The 24,673-nt window shown below is 38.6% G+C and overlaps 2 protein-coding genes across 2 annotated transcripts in view; one reads left to right on the plus strand and one right to left on the minus strand.

Moving 5' to 3' along the window:
- Positions 1 to 14,621: 14,621 nt before the first annotated feature.
- Positions 14,622 to 16,116, plus strand: Oaf (BRICHOS-like domain-containing protein out at first). Its single transcript, XM_076374959.1, has 4 exons — positions 14,622 to 14,854; positions 15,047 to 15,160; positions 15,241 to 15,559; positions 15,796 to 16,116. Exons 1-4 carry the CDS (start codon positions 14,738 to 14,740, stop codon positions 16,101 to 16,103), a joined length of 858 nt encoding a protein of 285 aa, XP_076231074.1. The 5' UTR covers positions 14,622 to 14,737; the 3' UTR covers positions 16,104 to 16,116.
- A 4,531-nt stretch (positions 16,117 to 20,647) lies between these two features.
- The window catches only part of LOC143177149 (uncharacterized), a 39,888-nt gene continuing 35,862 nt past the window's right edge, over positions 20,648 to 24,673 (minus strand). Inside the window, exons 4-8 of the mRNA XM_076374958.1 lie at positions 23,464 to 23,686; positions 22,471 to 22,667; positions 22,073 to 22,290; positions 21,672 to 21,975; positions 20,648 to 21,419 (exon numbers count right to left, since the gene is read on the minus strand). Coding sequence (XP_076231073.1) covers positions 20,896 to 21,419; positions 21,672 to 21,975; positions 22,073 to 22,290; positions 22,471 to 22,667; positions 23,464 to 23,686 — 1,466 coding nt within the window. The 3' untranslated portion in view covers positions 20,648 to 20,895. The remainder of the gene's footprint in view (positions 21,420 to 21,671; positions 21,976 to 22,072; positions 22,291 to 22,470; positions 22,668 to 23,463; positions 23,687 to 24,673) is intronic.

The following is a 24,673-nucleotide window of genomic DNA, read 5'->3' on the forward strand; positions in this document are numbered from 1 at the left end:
AACCGAGATATCGTCTCTGGTAATGGGATAGATGGTGGTAATCGTACCATGTATCGAGTCTCCTGAGTATGACAAATTCCTGCCATGACCCTATTAAGTTTAGTGTGCCTTCTATCGAATCATCAACCCTCACACCTGGAATGTTTTGCATTTTCAAGTGGATGTATTCGATATATCTCGTCGTCCACCACGGGAACTCAGTGAGTCATCGAGCGATGCTGTATCACTATAGGGCAAATTGGGATGACCAGGTACCCATTCGTCACGTCGAGATGTCAACAAAATTTATCGTTCAGACAATGCACTACTAGCAACCGTGATTCATATGCCTTTTGATGTACCGCCGCTGTGTCGCGTTTCTGCTCTTTGTATTTTATCTTGGCCCGCCTCGGTCGACCTATTTCCAGGCGAGGCGCAGTCCAGCTGCCCTCGAGACAGGAATCCTACTCCCGACCTCGGAAGATCTATTTAATCGCTATGAAAATGTCCCATCGCCGAAAACATTACCAAAACTCCACTCGATGCATCCTCGACGAGCTATCGATTGGGAATGCAAACAACTCTAGTGGATCACGCGTATCTCTCTTTAGAGACCGCTCGACGCGAAACGCGGGATTTATTATACCAGTGCTCAAGTTGGGAAAAAATATCGGCGCTGTTGCCGTTAATTCTGTGTCAGTGAAACGCGATATTAACCTGGCTCGCGCGTTCCCTTGTAACCTGAATTTTTTGCCGAGCCTTGAACAACCTGGTATTTAAAATTTCAATGCAAGTGTTTTTAGGTAGGAAAGGAAATCGATAGCCAATGCGAATGAATACTGTGCCTGCGCTGCAATTCTAACTTAGCTGAAATTAATAACACGTGGATGGTAAAGGGTGATACATTCTTCGATATCTGAACTGAGGATTTTGCAAAATTTTCCATCTCGAAATTGAATTACAGAATTGTGTTTGAACGATACACTGGATTCCGAACGTTAAAGTGAACTTGATGCGAGAAAAAGGGCGAAAGCCATGGAAGGCAGCAATGTTGCGAGAAACGTAACGGGGGGCTGTTTCATTAAAGAAGAAAAATACGAAATACCCGAGAGATGAAATGGAACTTTCAGAAGCGCGCCTTTTAAGCAAACTTCCAGACGCTGGAGACATAAGGGAGTTTAATTACACACAGTGTACATTATGAATTTCCTTTCGTGCAAACGAGTCCTTCGCTCTTTGTCCGTACAAATTGTAAGGATCGTCACGAAAGGAGCAGGGGGTAATACATATACTTATTTAAAAAAAAAAAAAAGGACGAACTAAAAATATTTATAAAATACGGAATATAAAGTGGAAATTTCTGTCCAATTTGCATTGCAAAACTTCGTATCATCGTACAAATATCATCGTCGTTCTTTGCTCTCCACAAACGTAGCGCTTGTCGCTTAAAAATTTTTAACGAAAATACCTGCGAACGCTTCGACGCTCGGTTACAGAAAATTAACAAATATTCCACCCGCCAAATGCAACGTAATCATGGAAATACTCGATGTTGTTTTTCCCTCTCCGTTTCGCCGCGTTAATTATTCATTTTCCTGTCGTCTGAGATTATACGGGCGGAAACCCTTGTCCTTATCGTCGCCCAAGGAATCGACAACAACACGGGTCGTTCGCTCGGGGCGTGTATTTCGCGGATAACGCTCTGTGTAGATGCGCCCACCACTTTTGCACTTTCCACTCTTCGACGCGATGGCGACGGTGGCCCCTCAGGTAATAGCATCGCATCACGTTGAGTGATTTTACGCTCCTCCGGCTTCCACGTCAATGCACCCGATAAATTAAGAGCTCGCGGTGGGGAAAAAAAAAGGAACGGGTTAAAAAATAACGGTGCTGAGCCGAGGGGCACAATAGAAACGCGTCAATCCCCGAATACATCGCTCAACGTCGGGCTATGACAGGAAAGATATCTGTGCTCGTGGTTTTCGAGAAGTAACTGATTCTTGGGATTTCACGATTGGAAAAGAAAACTCCTCTAATCCTTTTATATCGACTGTAACGTTCCTGATACGCGGCACTTCGTTTGATGTACAGAAAAGGGACGGAAAAAGTTATACTCGGAGTGCAAGCAGAAGATTCTTGAAACTAATGGTATTTGGTGAGTGAATATTTCAACGTGCGCTAAGAGAAAAATCTCTCATTCATATTAAACGAACACATCGCCTCACGCTCGATATCACTCGCGATATCTGCGACCAGTGGCACAGTCCTCTATCTACCTTTAATCAAACGTAGAGTTCAAACTTCTCAGGGCAACCTTAACGACTGCGACAGTCCACTTCATTTCTTTAATGGCTTCCAACTTTAATACGTTCCTCCAAAGTCGATTTCCTTTAATGCAACGGTTATTAAGTCCCCAGGATGGAACTTACAATCTTGGTTTTGTCAAATCTCATACTTTCCCATCCACTTTCCTTATTAGAGCTTGAGGACGAGAGGAAGCAGGATAGTGTTAGATGTACGCGAAGGAAACCAGATTTGGGGTGGGGATCCCCCGCCATAGGCGAAACTAATGCCGCGAGCAATGTGAGCGCAGGGCGCCAGTACGAGAAAGATAGGACCAACGTGAATGCGAGAAAGGTGTGCTCAAGGTAAATATCCCAATACTTAAACGCTTAAGATGTCAAACGCGCTAGTAAGTAAACACTCTAAACTATATGTCTCGATACTTTAATTAGGAGGTCTCAGAAACTGAGAATACTATCTTATGGCACTAAAATAAAATTTAAGTCAAAGATTGGATAAAATTAACGTGAGTGTTTAGGTATTGAGACATGTTTAATTACTGTGATATTTATTTTAATTCAACTACTCCCGCCAATAAAGTTTCTTTTGTGAATAGTTAGACGATGCTTTCATTCCTATGGACAAATTTTTAACTCTATCAATAATATCATCAGAATACCAATCGACGTAACTTAAACTCGAGTATTTACTTAAGTCTCATAACAAGGCATCGACTGTTGATTATTAGAATTACAATATGCAAACAAGTACTTGATAATGCTGCAGAAGCAGCAGGAAGGTATCGAGATATCGGGGGCGAAAGAAAACAGGAAGCTGAGCTCCCTCACATTGTATATTTTACACCGTTAGTTCTAGCGAAGTCTGGTTAAGCCGAACCCTGACCTATGCCACCTAAGCTCCAGAGTTCGTTTCGTCGAGTATGCTGCCGACTGAAATATTTACCATTTGCCCGTTCCATCTACCGCTCTTTCAGCTTCCCACTCATCTATCGTGCTTTCTCTCTTCCGCGAGCCCCACTCTGTCTTTCTTTTCACCGCTCTATGAACTCTCCTTTTATATGCACACGCGCACACGGGCAACGACACCGATGCACGCAACCGTTGCAACCCCTCGCACACCTTGCATGCACCGATGTCGCCGATTCTTCAAACGCGCGATAAAAAAAAATTGGGGAACAGATAACGTACAAGTGTCGGGGCGAGCAAATGAAAAAATGGCACCGAGTAAATTTCGAGGCCGATCAATATTTCCGTTTGCAGCTTCATTTTCTGCGCGGCCGAGACGACATACGTTCGAGGGTTAAATTTTTAGCCAGCGTTTCAATGCGATGTGACACCATTTTTTTCTAAATATTCATTCGTTGATTATGTACCGACACACGGCTTTTTATGCTTCAGTTTTAGAAAGATTGACTCGCAGCTGTCGAGGTTTCGCGTAAAAACGATCCCTCGATCGCTGCAGGTTAAGATTGATGTCAAACGACTTGATTACAGTCCGATTTTCTGGAGCTGAGACCTGGCAATCGGGTCCTCTAACTTGCGATTTTGTCGCTTCTGTAACTCGTGCATGGTGCTTCTCCCACGCGACGCGCGCCCTACTCGTTAGGCCTTAACCAATTATCCACGAATACTTAGTCATGGGTTCTCACAGGTCCTTGCTTATTCCTTATCTTTGTCTGACGTCTGTCGTCTTTCCTTTTCAGCGGGGCAATCTAGCGCTATTTCAGTGGCGGCTGACAAGGGTGTCGAACCCTATTGGCAATTTAGGGAGGCTATGAGATTCATTGTTCAAAATGGCGAGGATGTTCAGTTGTATGGAGTGAATTCGAAGAAGTGTTCATAATTTTCGAATTTTCAAATTTTTATATATATAGAAATTTCTGAAATTTCAATAATCGATGTATATAAATATCCTATGCTGCTTTTTGTATCCTGTGATGGCTTGTAGAGTAATATCCACGCGTATATCATATTTTGAGTATAAATATTTAAACGTAAATGTAAGTAAAGTTAGTATTAAACAGAAACGATGCTTACATAGCTGTATACATGGATGCGTTCAATTCGAATATTGCACTTTCGCGTCAGTAATAGTTCAGCTGATGTATTACGAACATAAAACGTGATGTTGAACGGTGGAGGGATGCAACAAAAAGTGTAAAAAAATCGATGTAACGGAGTAGCCAATGGATTAAAGCGTATCGATAGCAAAAAAGTAAAATTTAAAGCAGCAAGAAAAATACAATATCAGGTATATTCGAATTTTTGTTTCATCTACAATTTAAACAGTAAATGTTTCTATATAATATATTTACTAAAGTTAAAATAATAAATTTATGGATAAATCAATTTATCCATAACGTTTTTTATTAAATCCCCCCTTGATGTAGAAGCTGTAGTCTCTGTTGTTTCTGTGTTTTTTAATCGCCTGTCAGATTACCATGAAAGTATAATAAAAATTACAGTAGTTTGTCATTCTATTGAAGCTTTAAAACATGTTACATTACATTTACCAGTAACACGTATACGCAACGTCTCATTTTAATTTACAAGTAACTATGCTCGATCAGTACGAGGAATTAAACGAGCCATTATAATTTCGCGCAGGAAAGTTTGTAAGCGGAGGCTTCAAAAACTTCTTAAAGTTAATTTCGCTTTTTAAATGAAACGATATATCTTCCACTCTACGGAAACGTAAGTCTCTTTCAAATGAGTTCGACGATCCCTCGCACAAAGAAACTCACAGTAATGAACACTGGAATGAAATGATGTACCAGTCTATAAAGAACAAAGAACAAAGTATAACGTCGATAAAAGAAATGAAATCATCCATAAAAGGATCCCTGATTCCCAGAAGTAGATGAAACATAAAGGAATAAAATCCCATTTGCAGTGATATCATCATCTTTACTTTAGTCTGTATTCATTATGAAATAAACTTTCCTAATAGCTCGTTAAAGTATCTTATCTCGTATTCCTTTTTCAGAACTGTTTAACTGCATCAAATCACAACAAGTTCCGATTCTATTAGAACCTATGACACAAACGTTGTCCTAGTCAGCGACTGGCTGTCTTTGCGGTTGTGCTCGATACATCATCGCCTATCGTACGCGGTTGCGAATGACAGACAACCGCAACATCAACTCTGCAATCACTGAATGCCAGGTTCAATCAGTTAGCGAAACGATCGAATCCTCTTGGCTTCCTTAGCTAATCTGTTTTACTCTGTGCTAATTACACTCCTGATGCTACTTGACATATTGCTTTCAACTTCGGGTTTGTCTTCACTTACTACCATTTAATTGAGAATCGTATCGCATCGAATAAAAATTACTGAATGAAGTTCCATGGAACAAGGTAGGTAATTAAAAGAGGGAAATCGATGACTTCGCTAATATTGCACTTAATATTATTTCTACTCAGTATAAAAATTTAAGTAGGAAAAGCATCTTCGAGAGTAGAATCAGAGACTCGAGATCAAACAGAATACATTCCGTCAGAACAATTTTTCAAAGTAATAAGTTTATCAAAGGTCATCTTTGATCAAAGTACGATGCGCAGAAGTTCAATTCTTCCAGAAAGGAAGCAAACTGTTTATTGATATTCGAAGCGTTGCCTCTGTGGTGCTTTGGTCCATCGAAATTTCACGTTGCTATGAAAAATTGTTCGGACGGACTTTATTCTACTTGATATGTAATTTTGAACTCCACCGTCGACACCAGTTTCTGTTTGAATTTCTGAAAGGAACATTTATTCTTCCGCGCTGGATAAATTATCCTCAAATAAGGTCAAACCTTTATGCTCTTCAGAAATGATATAACATTTGCTAACTAGCCAAACTAGAGAACTTGACACCATGCTCACGTTAAAAGTTACTCCACCTACTTGTTTTAACTTCTTCGTTAAAATGAAACTGGTTTTACTACGAGAATGCTAATAATATGTGTCCGAAATTTTAAAGGGTGAATTTACCTGCCACAGTAAATCGAAAATCAAGAATAATAAAATTGTGTTTGAGGTTTCGTTTTCTAGTTACTACTTGTTAAAGATACAGGGAGAGTGAAATGTGTCTGACTTGGAGACTTATTCTACTGGTAGTGTTGTTCTACTGAAGACTTATTATACTGAATTCATTGGGTCAGGCAGAGTACTGCCAGTAGAATAAGTCCCCAAGTCAGACATATTCTAAGTGTATTTTAGACGTTTCTTCCACAATGCTATCAAACATTTTCATCATATTTAAATTTGTAAAATAACCCCTTAAAATTTCTAACACCTATTGTCAAACACCTTCTAAATATATTTTCAATACAAGTTTCCCCTAATAAAATTATGTAACAAAAACAACGCTGACATCTGTAATATCACTACACTAATCCCTTCCTAGAGTTAATTCCGCTTTTTACAGTAAGAAAAACTCTGTTACTTACGCAGATACCCAAATCTGATAACCAAAAAATAAACGCGTGATGTCATCAGTCATGTTAAAACGTAACTGTGCTACATCTGCCGAAGCAAGACTTTAGATATTCTACAGACATGTCTACATCTTACGAGGCAAGATTTAAGATATTCTGCGAATGGCTGAGCGAAACGTCTGCCCAAGTCAAAAAGTCTGTCGTCGTTGTCGTCGCGGCCATCGTGACCGTCGCGAAAGTTCTTCGGGGACGGAAGGAAACGAGCGGTCGAGAGATGAATCCAAACTCCTGACTGAAGAGGAACAGGCCTCAAGGGGCACTCCCAGAATATTTGACAACATGTTCCCCAAGACGATCGTCTGTGAGAAAAAGGCAGCGGAAATATACGTGTACGTGACGCGTGCATACTGAAGACTTTCTTCGGATCCGCGGAGACAGCTGGCGGGCCGGCATCGCGACGTTATAAATATCAAATCGGGACAAGCTTTCGCTATTATCAGCGTCATTTATCGCCGCGGTTACAATCTGTGCATAATAGATACCGTCGTATGGATAATTCGTGTTATGCTCGCGATGCTATTAAGCGTAGGATTTTCGCGCCCACGGGGCTTAAGTTTTAACCGGTTTTACGGGATCCTTTAAACGATGAACCGAAACGAGACTGCTGACAGCGCGTTTCATATTTAAGTGGCTCTGCTCTGCGCGATGCTTTGAGATATTCAGGATACTTTAATGGCTGTACGAGACCGTGTATCCTTGCTTGGCTGAAAGCTGGGTGCCTTGAAATTCTGTGCCCCTGCTATCAATCAGTGTATATGAATTATCCCTAATGCTTTCTTTTTATCGTATATAAACCGTGGAATTTCTGACGATCATAAAAATATAATTTAAGATTAAATAATCTTGTTACTCTTTTAGAAATATTATCCTTATGAAAGGATTTACTTTTAGAATATAGAGGCTTTTCGACGACAGATGGCAGGAATTTTAAAATGTGATTTCTACCTGTTAAGATAAGATGAAAATGAAGATAGACGAAATTGCGTTCGGGGTTTTATTCCTGGATGACTGACTGGTGAGAGGACGCGTAAAATACGCGTGAAATGTGTCTGACTGGGGATATATTCTACTGATTTCGCTGTGTCTGACATAGAACGTATTATACTGACTTCGATATGCCTGAGCCTGGGGCTTATTCTACTGATTTCGCTGTGCCTGACACAAAACATATTCTATTTACTTCGCTATGTCTGATCCTGAGGCTTGATCTACTGATTTCGCTATATCTAACCTGTCTAATGCATGCAGGCAGTAGAATCAGTCCATAATCAGACACACTTCATATTTCAAGTGCTTCTTTAACAATTAATAACTTAGAAACGAAGCCTCGAACACAATTTCGTCTATCTTCGTAAAAATCGAAAAGTAGCGAAAAAATTAAATGTTTAGTATGACTATAAGAATGGATCTCATAGGTGCATATGGGTGAACAAGAATATTTCACTAACTACTAAACGAATCCATCATTTGTGTCTAATAGTACTTCTACGTGAAACGATAAGGACTGCTGTAATGCCTGAGAGAGACGAAATAACTTTGACCGAGCGCAGGACTGTAAATACCACAATACCTAAGGCGAAATTAGCAAACTCGACAGGTTATTGCAGTATAGAGTCGACTGGAATATCGGGAAGACTAACCTATTTTGCTCCACCGCGGTATTATCTCGACCATCACAATGGTGACCCTCTTCACCCCCGATGAGGGGATGTACAGAATGGAATTAATCAGCGTAAGATTCGTTTTACATATGAACTCCCTATAAAAACTTCATATTTATGCGAGGCAAAGTAATAAAGCAACGCGGAATTTACTAATTAAATTGTTTCTTGATAATCCTATGCTCGTTATATCGAAAAGCGTAACATGTTTCACAAAAGATATGGAAAATGTCACAGAGCTTTAATTTTAATGTCAAATATAGTAATTTGCAAAATGATTTCACGAGCTATCGGAGTAAAACTTTTTTTTCACAAAAATATGTGAAATGATATTAGAGTGAAATGAGAAATTGCTGCTTATGGTGCAGGTAAGCCCTTTAACAGAAAATAACGAAGGTACGCAGTTGCACTGGATAAAATGCTCGAGTATTATCTCGACACGAATTTACACCCCCACTATCACTAATGTAAGCGAGACGCGATAAGGAAGTCCTAAGTACCAAGGTCGAAATAACTTGTTCCACAGTGGTACGTGTTCACTATCTAAAGTACGGAGTAAATTAAAATGTAGTCTACTGCTCTCTCAATGTTTTTGTCGCTTTCGCGCGCGGGCGTGCGCGAAATTCATTGAAAAGAATGAATAAGCGCCGTCCACCCTTGCGACTGCTCTTAAACCATACAATTTCTATGGAAAATTGAATGAGAACTTCAGCTTGAGGCCAACGTAAAAATTAAAATCCGAAATTGAGCAGTATACAAAAACTTCCTTTTAATAGAAAAACTAGACTAGAAATTACGTTCTTTGGAAGCTTTTAATTATACCACAACAATAATTTCACTAAAAATTTTTCGATAAAGCATTTTAAATATAAAACATTGAAAAGTGTTCATAAGGCAAAAATAATTAAACGATCACAGAACTGTATAATAACATACTACAAAAATATTTTACCGAAATAATTATCTGGGTGGAAACCTTTAAAATTCATATTTTAAAAAACTTGCAACATCCGTCTATCCATTTTAATTTTGCAACCTTTTGTTACATGAAGTCCTACATATTCCCACGTAGGGAACCAGAATTTACCATGTTCTATTGCTCTACTTAACAGAGGGTTAGTCAATTCCCAATGTAATAGATGGTAAGCAATTGTAATCGAAAGCTCGATTCTTATTAATCCACATTCACTCCGTCACTTAATGCGCTCAGCAACTTTCAGCGTGACCGTAGAGACGCAACCATGGGACAGGGTTTAAAGCGAAATTAGCCAACTTCCGAGGAGGATAACGCGACAGAACCGTACAGTCAGATATCAGGACTAAGCCATTTTGTTCTACGCTGCGCCGCTGCGGTCGTGTAAACTGCCGTGGCCCCCATACACCCAGTATACCAACTTCCAAAGTGACTTACCTCGAATTTACATTTGCCTACTCACAGAAGCCAGTGGAAGATCACGGCGTCCTTATCTGTTTCAGCTTGCTAACAAACGGAACGCGATACCCTGGACAATTCCTGTCAACCGAGGCGCAGCTGTACCCAACAGAAACTCGCATGGAGAGACGTGGACTCCTGTCTGTGACCCTTTTTCCGAACGTCTGACTATGAAGTCGATAGATCACTTGAAGTCACAGATGCAACGATTTGTCGTCGTAATGGAAACTCTGGAAAAAATTAGACAGACGTTAAGATGCATGTACATTAGGAAATTCCAAGAGTTGATTGCTGTTTTGTGTTATTCCACGCGAAATAAAAAATATTAGAATTTTCATATGAGTAAAGATTTGCTTAATTTCTTTGGTGCCATATTGTTACACATGAAACTAGATAATTAAAGATAGTGTTAAAAATGTAGAAAAAGCTGTACTGCGTACAAGTATCAAGAAGAATATAGTTATTGAAAGAAAGGAATGAAATAAATGTATTAATACTATTCTATCTACTTAAATAATCGCAGCTTCAATTTCTTGGCTGCTGTAATGATCAGTAGAATAGGAAGTACACTCAGAAGTGTTCAATAATGAAACGAAATATATACTCTAACTGGATCCCTCGAATCCAGGTCCATTTCCATCCCAGTCAAAGTTTATATTTCAAGACTGTGGGTTGAATAGATAACTACCTTCTCTGTAGCTACGTTAGGGATTCTGTAGCGAATCCTAAAATTCGCGACAGCGTAACTTCGGACTAGACAGCGATTCCTGGTGTCCCTGTTCACCTTATTCCGATCAATTCGGAGATTGGCGGCTATTGGAATTGGAAATGAAATTTGGTAGACGTACAAATGGAGGCTAGCAGCTGCTAACGCGTTACGCCGCTGAACGAGGAGAAATGTATTGTGTGCCGGCACGGCGATCGATTCTGCGAGGACCGATTTATGTTTACGGTCGCTGGAATATCTGTAGACACTGGGGACTCGGTACGGACGCAACGTTCACAAAAACAGATACAATTCTATTGGCCGTCCCGTTAAAGTCGTTAAAATAAACAACAGAAGGCATCGCGAAGCATGAAAAGGATTTACATTGAATACGAGGATAGCCCAAGAAAATCGGAGAATTCGATAAAAGAAGATTGAGCGTCTGAAATACGTCGAGAGTACTTTGAAAGTTCATATAGGAAAGAACCTTTCAATTCCCTTTCAAGAGCTCAATTCATAGCGCAAATTCTTTCTGTTAAAAATTTCTAGCTTGTTTCTCCTTTAAAACGCTGCAGGATTTCCTCAATTCCTCTATGCTCAATCATTAGAATTTACAAATAACTTGATGATACAAAAGTGTAGAATATATTTGGATCGAACACACGGCACAATGGATGTGCAGTCAGATAATGTGCATATATGATACAAATGCAGTCTTACTACTTTATAGTAAACTAAAAGAATAATTGTAGCGAGAATTTTATAACTACTTTTTAACCGTCTCGTCTTTTCCCATTAGGAAAAAATCGGCACACATATCCTGCGTATCCCATGTGCGACTCCACGTCGTGTCCTCGTAACGAGCGTTCGTCTACTCACTCTCGCAAATTTTGTCACGTAGGTTGATACTTCGATTATAATGTAGAGTTTTACATACACATGTATATTCTCACAAAAAGACTGGGCACAAACTTTTCACAATGTTTCTGGTCATTATAAGAATTCGATGAGTCATATTTCCCCATCCACGGGGAAAAAGTTTAAAGAATACCAAACGAGACCATCCCAGCCCTAGATTGGTTCAAGGCTCGGACGAGAACCGAACAAAACAGGAGCTCGACGAGATCTTAAAGTGGAAATAACCCGACACCTGGATGTACCGAAGTTTAATCAGAATAAAGCGTGCGGAGGAGAGTCGTCAAGTTGCAGTATTTCGTTGTGATTTATCTACAGAGCAATAAAAAGCCTCGCTACGCCCCCGTCTGGGCCGGGTGCATGATGCATAGTGTTAATAACGTCCGTCCTCTTCTTCATACTTGCGTGTGCAGCCCCCCACCCCGAAGCGACCTCCAACTCTGTCGTCGTTTTTCCCTGTTCGTGCTTCACAACTGTTTTCCCTCTCTCTTCTGCCATGTGTCTTTTCTTTTGCCCGTTTCCCTCCCTCTTTCCGTGTCTCTTTCTCTGACCCTTTGTGCAAGCGGTTCCCAAAGCAGGTAACGGGAGTAATCATGACACTTGTACGCGGCTTGTCCTAGAAACGAGCAGCCAAACTTTGAAAGCTTATTTTAGTCACCTGGATGATGAGATCCCGCTCACTGCTCGTGTCCTGAAGTTGTGCAGCCTTCCTGCCCGCGGTGGAGTACTGTGATGAACTGTTACTGATCGGTCACTTAACCCTGAAACTAAAATATGTATAATACTAAATATAACAGCTCTTTGATAACCTTAAGTTTCGCTTAGATATGAAATTATTTAAGAAAAGTAGAATTGTGTTACAGTTAATGTTATTTAGAACAATTTAGTAATCTGAGCAATGTTTAAACTTCGTTAGAAAGGTTAAAAGTACGTACATACACGATATTAGGGCGACTGAGAACCACTGATTTACATCCCTCTTGCTGCACCTTCGTCCCCTACCATCATTTTCTGTTTTTAGCATATCAGTTCTACTGTCTCGTCTTATTTCACTCCTTCTTCACTTAAATAACCACGCTGCGTCTGTGAATGATATAGATACTTGCACTGAATCTTTAATATCGTTCTTTTAAATGATTACTAGGCAGTCGACGCATAAGGCGTCTTCCTTCATGGCGCTGACCACTAAATGGCGCGCGATACTTTCGATTTGAATCGTTCGAAATAACTAAGAAGGGTCGCTAACTAAAACAATATGAGTAACTAAAATGGCGACTAACCTAAATTCTTGCGTTTTACGCTAGGAGCCGTTGATATCGTTTACATATTCCACAATTTGAACACTTTGCATATTGATTATTATAGAAAGTTAATTAGGTCTAGCATAGTAAATAATTTTCACTCAATAAGAAAAATAATTCTATATTAGTCTAGTCGTTACTTGTTAATAAAATATTTCAATTGCAGTGTGACAATAAAAGTAGATAAGACTTCGAGATTCGATATCAAAGAATAAATGTAGAATCGAGCAAATTCTATAAATTTTATCATTTGATACGTATATACAAACAATAATGCACGAAAGAATGTATCTATTACACGCCAGACGGTCACAGTAGTTTGTTGATGTAAGATATCAACTCCCCCTAAAGCTCGCATTGCAATCCTAAACTACAGCACCTGTTATCACCTTTCCTTATTACGATAGCTACTGCACTACTCGTGTACTGTTACAACGTTAGATGTAGAATATTATAGTAGATTCTGCGTTTGATAACCATGCCTAGGATATCATATATGTACTATAATATTCTACGGAAAAACTTATAATGGGATATGGGGTTAACAGTTGTAGATCTTAGTATTTAACAATGAGTTTACAGCTTTCGGTAATGACAGAAATAAATTACCAGTGGGAACAAAACCTCAATAGTAGCGCAGCGAGACCTTTGTATCAGTTACGGATACGAGATGAGTTATGTCTCTAGTTACAGCCATAACGCAGCATTGTTTTGGGTGTACATACCTAGTGTATACTTGGATGAATCATTCCACTTGACGAGGTTATCACGAGCGGTTGACGCACAATTTCACGTGCTCCCTGTATAACTTGATGACACGATCTCTATCTATGATTGAAACAAACCTTCCCATATATTTCAGCGAATCACATGATATAGTTCGAATTCATAACTCTATGTTTTACTACAAGGTATAGACTGATTGTAAGCTTCGATACATTAAAAATGATTCGATGTACAAATGTGTATATTTCTTTACATACATGTGTGCATGTATACGAAATGATTGAATATAGATTCAATAGAATAAAAATATACCTATATTAATAATCGTTCAATTGAAATACTTGAGGACTTTCTCTGCTTTAACTTCTATTACAATTCGAAGACTCGAAGAGAGTATATGAGTTCAGAAACAATTTTAATTTGACTTGAAAAAAGATTCTTACGCCCCCAGCGGTAAATATTAGAACTAAATTATGGTGACAATTTTGAAAGGAGGTTATCGAGAGACGGTATTTTGGAACATGTGATATGATACTCGCATCTCGCAACAGTAGTGTGATAAAAAATAATAATTAGTTAAATCATGAGTTAAACCTGTTAAACAGTCTGAACACAACAAATACACAGGATAGACCGGACATGTAATGGACTTTCGTGCCTCACATTCTGTAATACCGACTTCTCAAAAAATCACTGCCTTCGAGCGCCCTCAGCAACTTCAGGCGGTGAATGTAGGAACTGCATTGTTTTAATCACTGACGCTGGTAATGTCAGCAGACGAGAAAATATTCCTACCATACCATCCAATACACAGAGTGTCCCACCACTGACTAGGTAATAATTATTATCTGGTTGGTGTCAGGATACCCTGTATTTATTTCCCGTCGGTATTATAATTTTAATTCTTACTACTTGTAGCGCTGCGCTCTTATTTCAAGCACAGCCGCTAACGTTGGGCGTGACACAAAAATGGTAATGGGGCTGTAGAGCCCCAAAAGCGAGGGACAGAAAAAAGCATTTCTTGTCCAGTCTATCCTGTATACTCGTCTGTGACCATACTGTATCCAACACACATATACAGATCAGTCTCGTTGTCAGTGAGCCAACCACACTTCGGCCATGATGGAGCTTCTGGAGTAGGAGATTCTTTTTAATAGGTTATATTTAAAATATTTATCAACCAGGCAAATGTCGATTCATCGAAGTTAATTGCAGCAGTGGTTGATATCAGCATAAATGCAATTACAACATGCGACAATGAAGAAACTCAACGAATTACTCTCTATCTGCCTCTTGTTGCAATATTTGTACGGTGTTTGTACAACTCATTTGCTCATAAATGTCAGAAATCAGGTAGGAACCAGTTTCGCGTACATTTCATCATTAATAATAAACATAGTGTATAATCGTGAGAACGATCATTCCAAAAGTGCAGTTGCATTTCGTGACAATTCACTACACTAACCTCCAGAAAAGAAAACGATGCTGGATAACAATTTAATAATAGATGTTTATATATAGCATTATTGTTTTGTTCCCTCTTAGGGTGGAGATATTTTATCGGAAACAATTTCATCCAATGTTACGGAAGATGTAATTACCCTGGAATTTCAGTGCTCAGATGGTACTTTGGTTACACAGCTGATTGACTTCAAAAATGTAATTATATTCTTTTTAAATTTCTTGTCCTATTAATATATTCTGAGAACAGTGAGATAAGACTGTGATGTTTCCTTTAGGAAGTACAAATTATAAAAGCTTTGGTCCTTGGTGAAGAAGAACGTGGGCAGAATCAGTATCAAGTCTTGTGCTTTGTGAATCACTTTTTCAAAGTGGATTTTATATCCTCTGATGCAATGTCGAAATTGAGGCAGAAAAATCCAGGCACTGTTCGTGTGGCAGAAGAAGACAAGGGTCATGTGAATTATACTATGGACTTGTTTTTGGATGTGTCAGAATCTAAGGATATCTCTAAACACATCGCCACACTTTGTGGTGAAGCAGCTGGATCTGCGTACACCAGAAATGAAGATATAAAACAGTGGATTCAGAGGCCTGGTAAGTTCTACGAACTAATAATAACATTATGTAAGGTAATTCTATTGCTTGTAATCTCAAAGACAGTCACCACATTTTCTGTCAAGAAATGCACAAGAAAGTTGTGAGCCTCTTAAATCACAATAGAATCCTACTGCAATATTTTTGTAGTGGCACTGTCTTTGAGCCTCCAAGCGAGAGGATCACCCTGTATATAATATAATAGAGTGATATTATAATTGGTGTGATATCAATAGGTTCTTCAGAACTTGCACTTATGGCAGCTGTATACAACACCAGCACAAATTCAATAGTACAAGGTACGAATGACTCTAAATCATTATTTGGAACAAGATGTGCAGACACATCTAACATGTGGACACCTTGCACATGCTCTTTAGAATTATGCATTGGGTGGTATCCATGTGGTTTAAAATTCTGTAAAAGTAAAAGTGATGGTAAAAAGGTGGCCACTCCATATAAATGTGGCATTAAAACTTGTAGGAAATGTTTTATATTCACATATTACTCTAAAATGAAACAAAATTGTATATGGGATGAATGACATATGAGAACATTGTAGATATGTAGGCCCTGATTTATAAAAAATAATATTGTCATTCAATATAGAAATTTCTATACTCACAAGATCCATGAATAGCACATAATTAATAATGTTTTCAAATTTCATCTCTTTTTAAAAGTTATATTTATTTGAAATTAATCTTTCAATGCTGCAATAGTAAGCATTTGCTCAGAATATTTTTACAATTTATTCGCACGTGCTAAGGTATTATTGATGTTATAAACTTTCCAAGATTCTTCCGCTGCATACATGCACATAATTTACTGTAATAATTACGAGCTTCTCACAGTGCTCAATTTTAAAAAGGTAAACTATTTTATCTATCACAAAAATATTTAAAAAAATTATCAATATACTTGGACTTTTATCTTGACACCTTCACAAATCGAACTGTATAGCATGGGTCTGGGTTAGTTAATATAAAGTTAAAGGTTTTAGATATATTTTCATTTTTATAGATTTTATAGATAACAGCAATATTTATATTCCCTTAATATAACACTTTAAATATTGTATTATAAAAGATACAGCAAATCAAAAAAAAAATTTGGGGAAACGGAACTATAATCCTGAGAGATCTAAATCATATCTTAAAATATTTATGTTCCACTTTGATGCCTCAGTCATCGAATTCTCAAACTTTACTGTATTTATTAAAAATGCATTTAATAATTCCTGGTGTAGCTCACAAAATGCACAATGTATCGTCAAATTGTTAACAGAATGTAACATAAAATGTGCAGATCAACATGGGTATGGATCATATTCCATCGTGCCTCGAGTTTTCTCAAATTTCGAGCTCGTTTCCGAGTTTTGAACACGGTTATTCAGTTCTGTTTACATATGTATAGAATATTGAGTACGAAACCATCCCTAATGTTGATTTCACGCATAATAATTTATATATACATACGTATATTGTCACAGGCAGTACACGTGCAATTTAAGCAAAATATCAAATTCACATACCTTGTCAAAAGTATAGTTCCTCGGTGAAAATCAACACTCGTTCTTCCTGCTTACACTTATAAAATGGAACTGGCAATAGTCGATAATAAATGTCCGTATGTACACTGTTAAGGCATCGTGGGTTGCAAATAATCCAGGCAGGGTAACGTGAAAATCTCGGGATGTAATTTACTCGTGTATAATGACACGTGCGTCTACGAAGAATTTTGTACATGACTTTGTAAAGCTGCCAATTATAAGCATAAGTGAAATTTAAATGTACATAATGTAGGGAATACGTTCTGATGTATAGTTAATCATGAAAGTATTCCAAATGCTCGTATTCAAATATAGAACAAACATTTGCATATAATTTTTTGTGATCTTCGCATAATTTATCTTTGCGAACAACAAACAAGTGTTTCACAATTATATAACATCGCACACAACTTCAAATATTTTTGAAATAGATTTCTGAACTTTTTTATTTGACTTTTATGTTTTATGGATTGGAACTCATAATCACAAGCATTTAAATACTTCCATGGTATGTTGTAAATGCAAAAAGTGAAGTGTAATTAAATTATACTTGTATATACTCTAGTTATCAATCGAATTGTGTACAGTATGTAGCATAAGTTTTGCAAATACCTGGTGGATGAAGTTATCAATTTGTATAAAGAGATTGCTTTATATTTAAGAGAACGAAATGAGGGTATATATTTAATGGTGAATCACTATAAAGAAGACTGCAATATCTGTCCAATTTAATACGAAATGTATCGCGTGTATGTATGTGTGTATGCTCGTGCGCGCACATAATGCAGTTCTCTGCATTTTTTCGCGAACAAAAGATCGCATGTAAACGAGACCTTTAACGTAGAGGAAAAAATATTGCACATACTTACGCCTGTCGTCAGATATTTATGCAATTTATACTGTACAAGCGTCAAAAAGGCAGCCACTGATGTCACTGGCTTGCCGATACGTTTGCATTACTAACAGTTACGCATATTAATAGAAAAGAAAATGAAACGGCATACAGTTTGTCTCGAACTTTGTTGAAACATCTACGTGTAAGCAAGTACGACACTTGAATGAATAACTTGTACGACTGTAACAAGTCAGATATACGGAACACCGACACATTTGTACATCTGTACATAAGTACGAAATAGGTGTATACATAGTTACAGAGCATAGGCAAATCGCTGACGAGACGTTATCGTTTTAGCACTTCGATGAATTATATGTGTCATTATACGTGCATGTACAAAATGCTATGGGAAACATACAGTAGTTCGTGAAAGTATTCGAAAACTAGGTTGAAATATAGTCAGTTTTTAAATAGTCAATTTAATAAAACGTTGATAACGTTTCAGTCAAGTATTCGAATACTTTTAAGAGCTTACTATACAGGATGGTTCAATTTTACGACTCGAAATTAGACGAAAATCAAGAATAATGAAATTTTTGAAAAAAATGCACTTGATAATCAGTTGAGTACACTTGCACCCAACCAATAATTGATATTACGAATTTCACTATACATAGATCGCTGCTATGACCGATACGAGTCGGCAATAGTAGTATTCTGATAGTAAATAAGTCCTTTTATGATATCGTTGTATTAAGATTGTATCACAAATTAAGCAGCGGTCTGTAGTGAAATTCATAGCATCAGTTACTAGGTGCATACGTACTCGACTAATTTTCAAATATATTTTATTCGAAAACGAAGCCTCCAATACAATTTCGTCTTACTTTAAATCTTAGAATCTCCTTGAATCCATTTGAACCATGACTTACGAGCCATCCTGTACACAAAAACCAAGGAGGGCGTATAGTTTAATACTCTAATATGGTCCAAAATGTGGGGAGTATTTGAAACGATTGTTCCTGTTCGAAACAGTGTCACTCAATGCTGGGATGCTACTCCCAAAAAGCAAATGGACTGATTTACCAACACGTGACCCGTTACTGCGTGAGATTTTGTTTCTGAAGAATAGGATAAGGATTGTATAATAAGAATGAAAGGAGAGGTGTACGTAACTTTTAAGATTTAGACGTTTTTCTATCGACACTTCGAATCGGAACTCTACGTAACTCATCGTGTATAATTTCAACTTTACACATGACATTGTAACTTATACACATATTTTTTATATATATTTAATAAAAAGAACGAATAAATAATAATCATGTTTGATTATGTCCATAGCAGTAATCGCTCATACCTTTAAATTAACATATTTCAAACACGAATCACTGTTGCACGATCCAATGGTTCACCATAACAAGTATAATTAATTAACCTAGTAACAATTAAACGGAAATTCGACTGGACAATATCCGCGACAATTCAGCTGAACGTTCATAATTGTCTCTATTAAGTACGATACAATAATCATAATAATTTAGTACTCACCAGTGTTCTTTACAACGTACTCCAAATTTAATATCAGACGATAAAATATCCACGTTTATTGCCACGCTACACATAACTGTATGCTAGGTAGGATAGTAGATCTATGAAAATAGAAGCTTATGTGAGTAAAGAATAAAGAGAAGTCGTTTCGCTATTTACGCTACATTTACAATGAATTTCATTCAGTCAGCTGAACAGAGAAAAATAAAAGAAATCGTGCTTATACACATGTTTATAATCACCGACAGAAGACAGAATAAAATTTCTCAATACTATATTAATTCGCTACTAAACATGTTCGAACGATCTATTCTCGTGGATAGATATGTAGTGATATGTTCTAAGTATACAGTGCCATGTCGTACCATGGGTACAAAGGTGGATAAAAAGTAGCTTAACAGTAAAGTTCTTGGTCTCAATGATTTCGTTACTGAACACGCCAATAACCGTGGTATAAATTAAATAATTCTACTATGTATAAAACTCATGGTATTCAAAGTCCACGATTAAAATTCTTTAAAAAAGATCACTATCTATAAAAATCCGCTAAAGCTCTGGACATTAGCACCAGAAACATATACACAGTATAAAATGTGTATAAGCACAGAATTTTCCGTAAAACGCTACCATACGCAGAGGCGGATTTATGTATAAATTGAATAGGCTATAACCTAGCGCGGCAAGTTTTAGGGGGCGGCATTTTTAGGGAAAAATTTATATAAAAAATTATATACGTACAAATATATAAATCAAGAGTGCTTAAATGCATTGGCATTTTAAATTCCATTCATTTAAATTAATTCGTCAATAAACTTGCAAAATTTTATGTAGACCTAAAAAGATTTAAAATAATAAGTAATAAATATAAAAAATTTAAAAGAATATATCAAGAATGACGAAATTGCGTTTGGGACTTCGTTTCAGAGTTTTAAATATCTAAAAATCGCGTGAAGTGTCTGATTTAAGAGTTACTCTACTGCCAATGTGCATTACCTTGTACACAGCGAAGTCAGTAGAGTAAGTCCTCAGTCAGACACAATCCACTCGTATTTTAGACACTCTCCTAAGAATTAATAACTCGAAAACGAAAGCTGAAATACAATTTCGTCTCATTTTACCGTGTAGAATCACCTCCTACAATTTCTGACATCTGTCCTTGATCACCCTGTATATTCAACTTTCATAAAAAACACTTTCGACTTTGGTACCTTAAGTACTTATAATCCCCCTCTTCTCTACTCCTTCTATTCTCCTTTCATTACGTGGCAGCAAAAATATGATAGCCTAGGATATAAAAAATTTAAATCCGCCCCTGATCGCACGCTGAACGTTCTTGGTACTACAGCCATAAAGTAAGTCGGCCGATTATCGAAAAAAAACTGTCTAAAGGGAACACTAGCTACTGTAACATGTCTTGCGCACATCGGCAAGTATAACACTGAAGTCGTCCTCGGCCTTTGCCACGTGTTCGAGGCTCTGAGACTGCTGAGGTTGTTGCTGCTGGGCCTGTTGCTGCGACGAATGCTCCGAATACTTCGCGACATCCATACCCTGATGATACTGCTCCATCGTGTGTCCAATGCCCACGTTGGAGCATCGCGTGTCTTTGTTTTGATCGTCGACAATACACTGAGAGTTCGACATGTCTATCTGCGTCTGCTGAGGGGCATAGTAACGCAGGTCACTGGCGTAATTGTGATTACTGTCGAGCAAGTTCTGCGAGGACATGCTCGTGTGGGTCACGCTTGTGGGGTGCGAGTATTTAAAGTACTTCTCCAGCTGCATCGCCTGCTGCTGCTCCTCTTCTGCGGTCATGCCAGGGTCCATGTGTCCAAGTATCGAATGCTGCTGACCCGTGTTGGCGGTTGTTTCGGTTTGGTACTCTTGGTGATGGCCTATTTGATACCGGTGTGAGACACCTGGAAGGTAGTCGGTGGTTATTTTAAAAGCAAAGTTCACTCCGCAAACTCAGCTTCAAAAACTGATCTAAAAAAAGGTAGGTGACAAAGTGGGGAAAAAATATGGATGCAAAAAATCGCAAACTATTACTACTCTTAAATACTTACATCTCTGTAAAAGGGTACACTATTACTACAAACGTAAGTGGTAAAAGAAAATAAGCAGAAAGAGTGGGATCGATGATAAGCTAGTAGAAGTGAATGCAGCATTACCAGAACAGCCTTCAGCAGCCCCGCGAATCCCCATGGACTGCTGTCGATTGGCACACTGGACAGGGTTGTAGTTGCCTTCAACGGTGGACTGCATTGAATAGTTGGCAGTCTTCGAGGTTTGAGCACTAGTATAATGCTGCAGCGACTGATCGTGTGGAGATGCGACAGGTGGGTAAAAAGTGCCGGTGACGGAGCCAACGTTTTCGAATCCAGAGCGCAGTTTGTTACATGACACCATCATACCATTTGCGATACCTACCGCTGCTATGCTTGAAGGTTGTCTTTCGAAGTTTAAGTAACTCACCTGAAAAGTGTTAAAGACAAACGAGTCATTTTGACAAATCGAACACTGTGCAAGCATTTTCTATGGGTTTGAATGCTTGTATTTATGTGATACTCACTGATTTCTTATATGTCAGGGTATCCGTGTAAGCACCAGAATTCTGACACGACGATATGTTAGTACTGCTAGCATGGCCCGTATGCAACTGATTATCGGTATTCATGAAAGAGTACCGTTTCGTTTGCTCGCTCATTTCCCCATGCTGTTTCGAAGTACCCTCCAGCAGGTCTCGTTCTGGATCTGGATTCTGGTTGGATGACAAATGCGTTCCATCGCCTGATTAACAGAAATTTTTCATTCACATGTGAATCTCTGAACACAATCGCTACATATCTAAAAGATCATAATTTTCTGTAAAATGTAATTTAAGACTTCTAGCTTGGAGGTCTGATTTTCTGAAGTGCTGAAGAGACGAATATCTGTTCGCATACTAATGAGACAAGTTCAGGATCTCACCATCAGGCTCTGGACTGGCAACTGGTGATATCTCCGGCGTGTGGATGATTGGTGTGTAAGGGCTACCGTACAAGGAATTGTTCTCCGATTTGTATTCCTGAATACCTTGTTGCTGCTGCTGATGATACAGGGATGAGATCGGTGAATGGCCACCCCACGGGATCTGAGGAATGCCTTGGTAGTTATCCATCTTGGACCTAAAATGAGCATTGAACATTTCGTCATTCCTATAGGAAGTAATTACGAGAACCTATATCTTCATGTACTGTACAGAGATGAGAAGTCCAGCGAGAAGAATGCGTGTCAGATTGGTCCTAGTTGTTTTAGTTATTCTAGTTGCACTAATTTCCTACCTTCCCTTGTTGCGCTAGTTACTCTAATTATCCTAGCTGTCTTAGCCGAGCTAGTTACGTCACTTACCCCAGTTGTTCTAGTTACCTTATTTATCCTGGATACCCTTATTGCCCTAAACACCCTAGATATCCTATATACCCTAGTCATGCTAGTTACTCTGGTTATCCTAGTTGTCCTAGTCACTTCACTTTTCCTAGACACCCTCCTAGTTACCCTACATACCTTAGCTACTCCAATTACCCTAGTTAACTTAGATACTCAAATCATCCTAGTTATTCTAAATACCCTAATAATCCTAGCTACCCTCCTATTACAATCTCCTCATAGCCCATTTCTCAACTTGCCATCAAAACGAAGTGTCCTCCTGCATTAGTTCTTCTCGTCTCTGTACTTCACCTAACGCCAAATATCATTTTCTCTCGATATTTGACCAGCCCCATGAATTAACCCCACCTATCATCGAACACAGTGATAAGACGAGCACCAACCCCGTAAAATTTACGCGGCGCGGAATTAATCTGAATATCAGCCTCGCCGGATCCTCGTTCGAGCGTACGCCTTGTGGTTGCGATTAATTCGCTGGCTGTGGCCGGATGATCTTGAGAAATCGATACGAACCGAGAGAAGATATCGACTTACATGGAATGATTAATCGGGGTACCAGCGGGGTTAGACCTATTGCCCGTGGTGTTGGTTGCGGACGGAGGAGAAGAGGGTGCCCCCGGAGTCCGTTTCGCGTGCTTCCTACGCCGTGGCCTGTACTTGTAGTTCGGATGCTCCTGCATGTGTATGACTCGGAGCCTCTCGGCCTCCTCGACGTACGGCCTCCTGTCCTGCGGGGTCAAACCTCGCCATTTTTTCCCTGAAATGCACGTGGCCTAGCTGTTAGTGGGCGACCGTTCCACAGTTTTTCCACGGAACCGCTTTTACGTTCTCTAAGTGGCACACACTGAACGACTAAGGTGATCGAATGCTTACCAGGGCTCCTGGATTTAACGGGCAGCGTGAAAAGGAAGAAGAATCGTATGAATAATGGAGAAATTGATGAGTACAAATTTTACCTTCATGTGAGAGACTTAAGATAGTCTTATTTTGGGGGATGCGAGGAGTAGTGGAGATATTTGTTTTATTATGACTGGAGAAAGTGGATTAATGAGTGAAAGGATGGCGCGGATAAGAATTGTGAGAGAGTATGGTTAATTACTAGAGATACGATAGAATTCATCGTACAAGATCCAATTTTGACGTATTAAAAAGCGGAGTCACTTGTCTCTAAAATTTTGGTTTTAGTTTTGCCTCAGTATTTACTTCTAAGTACTAAGTATACAGTATGCAGTGGTTAGCACCTTAGTTTCCTCCATCAATTTTAGTTACAATGCTTCAGATTTCAAACTCATGAAAAGAGAAGAAAACAAGAACATTACTTTCACTCCCGTTTATTATTAACCCTAATAAAATACTTCGAGCAAATTCAAACGCAACCCAAAAAACTTCCATTATCCGACCGTTACGTTCAACAATTGCTCTGAATAGTCAATCTTCGTTTATAAGCAGTGTCATTAGCCAAGTAGGAATGGTTAATACCTGAACGTAAAGTGTTCAGGGCAAGTACGAAAAACTTGAGCGAAGCAGACGTATATGATGGCCGTGTACATATGTATGCGGAATCGGCGTACATACAACGAGGCTCGTATAGGTACATAGGCGCATGGGGGCGTAGATATGGGTGCGCCCGTGCCTTCAGCCAGCCACAAGGCACGAACCATTATTTCATATTTCATTTTGTATATTTCAACTCCGGAGGACACGTTAACCCGAAGGACTTCGACGACGCTGTGGGGGAGAGGAA

The sequence above is a fragment of the Calliopsis andreniformis genome, chromosome 3 (genome assembly GCF_051401765.1).
Source record: "Calliopsis andreniformis isolate RMS-2024a chromosome 3, iyCalAndr_principal, whole genome shotgun sequence".
Taxonomy (NCBI): Eukaryota; Metazoa; Arthropoda; class Insecta; order Hymenoptera; family Andrenidae; genus Calliopsis; species Calliopsis andreniformis.